Here is a 6,189-nt window from a genome sequence, read left to right as displayed (position 1 = left end):
TATTTATTAATGAATAACAGAGACTACAACCATATTTATATATAAGAAGTTAAGAAGCAAAAGGAAATAAAATACCTTTAATTTCTAAATATACTTTACCATACTTAGTATATTTAAATATATACTCTACCCATATTTAGAATATCTATACAATATTACCAAATTTTAACATCTCCTTCAAACTCAAGATTGTTTAGAAGAAATCAGATTGATTTTGGCCACCAATTCCTGGAACGTCTAGGAAGATGAGGCTTGGTGAAAACATCAATTGGTTAATCTAATGACCCAATAGAAGTTAATGGAATTTCACCAAGATCAATGTGCTGACAAGTAAAATGACAATTCGTCTCAATATGCTTTGTACGCTCATAAAATACATCATTATGAGCAATATGAATGGCACTATGATTATCACAGTAAACAGTAGTGAAAGAATATTGAGGAACAATCATGTCAGTCAATAATCAACGAAGCCACAATATCTCAGCAATAGTATCTCAAGTGCGCAATATTTTGGTTCAGTACTTGCTCGGGATGCTAAGGTTTGTTTCTTGCTTCTTTAAGATATAAGAGAATCTCCTAGAGAAATATAGTAACCACTAGTAGAAAGTCTATCAATGGGATCATGTCCCCAATCAACATCAGCATATGCTTTTAATTCAAGAGAAGAATTTGCTGACAAGTGAAGTCCATGGAACATAATACTTTTAACATAACGAAGAATTCGCAGAACAACATAATGAGTAGAGCGAGGTGCAACCAATAATTGACTAACTAATTGTACATCATAAGCAATATCTGGACGTCTAACTATCAGATAGATAAGACTGCCGACAACTGTCCGATAAAGATTGGCATTAGAAAATAATTTACCATCACTTGGAGAAAAACACACATTAGGCTGAAGAGGTGTGCTCTAAATTTATTATCATCACCAGTAATAATCATATCATCCAGATAAAGAATCAAAAGAACAATACCTTTTGTTATCTTGCGTATAAAAAGAGAAGTATCATGTGGGATAGAAGAGAATCCGAATTTTGCTCAATGTTGAACTAACTTTGCATACCAAGCTTGTGGAGTATGTTTCAAACCATATAATGCACAACAAAGAGGACATACTTTCTTTGGAGGACAATTGTATCCTAGTGGATGTTTCATATAAAGCTCTTTCTCAAAATTTCCATTAATACAAACATTTTTGACATCCATTTGAGAAAGTCCCACCCATTTAGCTTCTACAATCGAAAGAAGGGCAGGGACAGAGGTAACATGAGCTACTGGAGCAAAGGTCTCCTCACAATAAATTCCATACTCTTTGGTGAGTCCTCAAGAAACTAATCGAGCCTTATATCTTTTAACAGAGCCATCAGACCGTGTCTTGATCTTTTAGATCCATTTTCAATCAATAAGTATTTTATCAAAAGGAGGGTCAACTAAGTCCCAAGTATGAATTTTTTCAAATGCCTATAGCTCTTCTTTCATAGCTTGCTGCCAAAAAGCATCACAAGATGCCTCTTTGTATGTACAAGCTCATGTAAATTAAGCATGGTAGAATAACATTGATAATCACAAATATAACTAGGAGGAATTTTTTCTCTTTCTGGACGGATAGATAAAGTGTTATCAAGAAGAAGACAAGATGAGTGTACCTCTAAATAAACATTTATATCGAGAGTTGAACTATCAATTGGAGATTGATCATGAGAATTGGATATTGTACTACTTTCATGAACTGGACCACCAGATGGAACTGCATCAAGGGAAATAGGTGCTTAGTGGGGTGCAATGTCTGACTCACTGGATGAACTTGCATTAAGATCACTTTGAAAAATCTCAACAGAAGGATTAGAAAAGAATGTCACTTCGCTTGATGGAATAGTCTCAAACTTTGATAGTGAGGAAAATTTAATATGTTCTCAAAGCACATGTCGAAAAATACGAATACGATTTGACATAGGATCCCAAAAATGGTAACCTTTATGTTAAATCCCATATCCTAGAAAGAAAGAAAATCGAGCACGAGGTTCTAATTTTGGTGTCCATGTGGTTGAAGAAGAACAAAACAAGTAGAGAATACTTTGAATAATGTGGAGGTAAAAGCTACCTTGTAAAGACGTTCATAAGGAGACATGTTTCCAAGAACAGAATATCGGAGTCTATTGATAGTAAACACTGCTGCAGGACTTGCTTCACCCAAAAAGCGCGCAAGGAAAGATGAATAAATAAGCATGGCCCAAACAGAATCAGGAATATGCATATGCTTACGGTCAGCTTGTCAATTTTTTTGGGATGTACCGAGACAAGAGAATTCAAAAAGTTTACCATTTACAGCTAATAAACTCAAAAGTATGGAATCATGATATTCCATGGCATTGTCACGCGGAAAAACTTTGATAATTTTACCAAATTGAGTTTTAACCATATTGGCTAAATTAATATAGATTTGAGGTAGTTTCGAACGACTATTTATAAGATATATCCACATGAATTGGGAAAATTCATCTATAAATGTTATAAAGTATCGTCATCCAATCATGCTTGGTACATGGGAAGGTCCCCAAGCATCAGAATGTATTAAATCAAAAGGAAACTTTGAAATAGAAATATTTTTGTTAAAAGGAAAAGAAGGTTGTTTGGCATGTTTAAGTGCAATACAATCCAAATTATTCTCACCTACATTACCTAAAAACACACTAGAAACTGAAGAACAAAGTTTACTCAATGAACAATGACAAAAACGGGGATGCCATAATGACAAAGGAACACTAGAAGAAATAACACATAATCGAGACAACGGAGATGATTGGGGAATACGAAGACTAGTGAGTTCAAACACAAGACCAACTTTACATCCTTCCCAATGACTTGTCTCTTCTGAAGGTCCTGTAGTCGAACACCACAAGAAGAAAAAATTACGTCATATCCCAAATCATATAATTATCCAACAGAGATAAGATTAAAATTTAATCTTTGAATAACGAAAGTATCAGGCAAAGACATGTCTGATGAAGAAATAAATCCTTTATGAGGAACATTCATATTAGATCCATCAGCAGTATGAATGAACGATTTGTTAGGAATTTTAGCTAGGTCAGAGAAAATCTCTGAAGAATACTTCATGTGATTACATCATGCGAAATGGAAGTACCAAGCTAAATTACCTGAAAGAGTAACTAGAGCAGCATGATTGTTACTAGTTGGAGAAAGGAGTTGACTAAGGAGAGCTTGAAGGTACAATTGATGAAGTTCCAAAAGTGTTAGTTACTGCGAGAACTGGATATCACGATAGATTCAAACGAGATTTATGTTTGTTATGAGGACGAGTAGGACAATTCTCAATAAAGTGATCTTCCTTTTTACAGTACATGCAAATGTGAGGACAATCCCTAGATATATGTCCCTTCTTCTTACATTTATTACATTCAATAACTGGGCGGTCGTATAAGGCATGACCAGTGTGAAGACAATTGGACAAAATTTGGCACCAATTCTGTTATTGGCTACAAAAGAGAGTTATCCATTGGTCGCGTAGTACCCAAACGAGTTTCTTCAGATTTTAGTTGAGGAAGAGCATCTTCAAGAGTTGTCAAAGGTTGTTGGTTTAGCAATGCAGCCCGTGTTGTTTCATAATCATTAGTAAGAGCCATCAAGAAATGATTCAATTTATCATTGTTGTTGTATACTAATGATTTTCCAGCAACATCAGAATTTCTAAGAACGGGTTCAGACAAGGTTATGTGATTCCAGATGGATTCCATATTCGAGATAAATTCATAGACATTTTCTCTATTTTCTTGTTTCAAGATGGCTATCTCCTTCATTAATTGATGTCACGTCCCGAGCTACCACCAAAAATATGGACACGGGACCTAGGACCACAAGTGATCCCAAGCTAACCCTGCTTGCATGATCACGAGCATACTAGCGATAATATACTGATGTGGAAGCTAACTCCTTATTATGATATGGAATATGTAGATATATATGCATGATATTATAATGTTTCTTTACTTGTTATATTACACTAGTGGGATAGCTGCATGATCCTACCAGTACACGGTGGTTGTGTACTGATCCTGCATTTGTTCTTATTTTTCTTAGATATACATATCTTCACGCGACTATTGACAGCCCTCGCTTTGGATATCAGTAATCGGTCCGAGTTCAAGGCTGAGCCACTTCGTTGGGCTGCCATGAAATTCTCCTTGTCAATATCCAATCATTCAGGACTTAGACTTTTATTTTAAACTGTTCAATAGTATTCTTTGTTAGACTTGATTGTTGCTTCTAGTTGTGGTGCATTAACTTTAAGATTCTAGGTTTATCTTTTGCGTTTTTAGTTAGTTGTTAGATCTTGATTTAGTAACGGAACTTAACTTAGTTATATAACTTGCTTCCGTAACTTAAATGCCTTAGATTTGGATTTTTTGTTTTGGGTGGATGGTAGTAACAATTGTCCCACCGAGTAGTTAGTGTGAGTGCCACTTTCGATGGTCGGGGTCGTGACAATTTTATATTGCCTATATGTTTATATTGATTAATCCTTATCATTCAATAAATATACATAACAGTATATAGTGCAATAATCAATAAAATCTATGAAAAACTTTTTCCCACCACGAGGTGAATTTTTTTCATATCACAAATGTCAGTGAAAATCAATTCTAAGTGATTAAAATTCTTTTCAACAACACACTCTTGACATTTTGATTTATTGCACTAGAAGTTCGGCAAAACTTCTAAATTGGTCAGTTTTTGCAAGGTTTTGTAATTGACATGTCTCAATCGTTTAAGTCACAAACAGTTTTATTCCAGGAAGTAAGAGCAGACAGAAATACTGAATTTGAAAAAACTTTTTGTGAGGTAACTTTTTCTTACAAATATTTTGTTCTTTACTTTTTATAACTTTGTGAAATACAAACATTGTTTCAAAATCAACATCTTGCCAGATGATCCTTTCAAAAGGACCTTTCCATAACATTCAATTTGTTAAAGAAATTATCCATGACCACAATCATATATGTCTAATAAGGGAAATATGATCCAAATGGTTGTTTTACAACACAAACATAAACTATCACTTTTCACCAATGTTCATGTCTGTACAAATAAATTTATTTTAATAGGCATATCTTTTGATGAAAAATCACAATATTTGAAATGACACCTTTTTATCAGAAAATACTATAATTTCGAACTAGTAGTGTAATTTTGTGGTTCTATACTAGTCATATCATATATACTAGTATAGAGAGACTCAGCGACCACAATATCAAATGTACTCCAAGAATATTGTAGGTCTTACATATTACAAGAATGTCATTACATTTCATATATTATTCTTTAAAAGTTTAATTAGATAATAAGTCTAATTTTGTGTTTATCACAAGTAAAAAAAAACCACATTTGAAATATGTTCACAAAAATATTTTTCATGTATTTGAAATTATTTTTCACATATTTTTTTCATGCTTTCTCATTGTATACCATCAAATACACATTGGCAACACGAAACCTTTATTCTTTTTGGAGATTTAATCTATAGAAACACCCATTACACGCACAAAAATCACTAAAATAATATTTTTGATGAAGATTTTGTACTCTTCAAGTTAGAATATTCAGTCAAAGAGAGTATTTAACAAGTTGGTGAAGTTTCTATATTCTTCGAACCAATGCACAATTTGATTTGTTCATGAAGTTCTTATATTCTTCATACCAACAGAGTAAAAAAAAACATATGATTTTAGTCTCCCAAAATAAGACATAATCAAATTTAACATGAAGTAGAAAACTACAAAAGTGTTTTTCTTTCCTCTAAACAAATACATATTAAAAATAATAAAGATATATTCTAAGATCATCACATAATGACAATCAATCTTAACATTTATGAAATAAATTTCATAAATTATTAAGGATAGGAAAAATAATAACCAAGAGAAACAAATATAGAACCTGGTTTTTCCTCTCATTGAATCATATTCTATCAGGCAGCAATGATATCATGCAAGTCAGTTTTCTTGAAAATTATTTTTTTTCCAGTTTTTATCATATTCAAATTTTCGTTAGAAGACATTGGATTTCAATGAGAAACTACATTCATATTCAAAATATTGTTAGGATACAATATATGTTCATTAAAGGGCTCATTATAGCCTTTATGCATAAATAATTTCTCATTTA

The 6,189-nt window shown here is 32.8% G+C and overlaps 1 protein-coding gene across 1 annotated transcript; it reads right to left on the bottom strand.

Moving 5' to 3' along the window:
* Positions 1 to 559: 559 nt before the first annotated feature.
* On the bottom strand, positions 560 to 3,761 carry LOC107027546 (uncharacterized mitochondrial protein AtMg00810-like). Its single transcript, XM_015228686.1, has 3 exons — positions 3,539 to 3,761; positions 1,653 to 1,753; positions 560 to 916 (listed from the first exon to the last, which is right to left on the bottom strand). The coding sequence occupies exons 1-3, from the start codon at positions 3,759 to 3,761 to the stop codon at positions 560 to 562; spliced, it is 681 nt and encodes a 226-aa protein (XP_015084172.1).
* Between the last annotated feature and the right edge of the window lie 2,428 nt (positions 3,762 to 6,189).

This window comes from Solanum pennellii, chromosome 8 (genome assembly GCF_001406875.1).
Source record: "Solanum pennellii chromosome 8, SPENNV200".
In the NCBI taxonomy this organism is placed as follows: domain Eukaryota; kingdom Viridiplantae; phylum Streptophyta; class Magnoliopsida; order Solanales; family Solanaceae; genus Solanum; species Solanum pennellii.
This window is presented reverse-complemented; position numbering and strand designations above follow the sequence as displayed.

Excerpts from the sequence above, each read along its gene's own strand:
- LOC107027546 (XM_015228686.1), bottom strand. The coding sequence starts at position 3,761 with ATGGAATCCATCTGGAATCACATAACCTTGTCTGAACCCGTTCTTAGA. Across the intron at positions 1,754-3,538 it reads ATCTGAAGAAACTCGTTTGG|TTCCATCTGGTGGTCCAGTT; the intron begins GTACTACGCGAC and ends CCCTTGATGCAG. Across the intron at positions 917-1,652 it reads ATATAAATGTTTATTTAGAG|AGCACACCTCTTCAGCCTAA; the intron begins GTACACTCATCT and ends TAATAAATTTAG.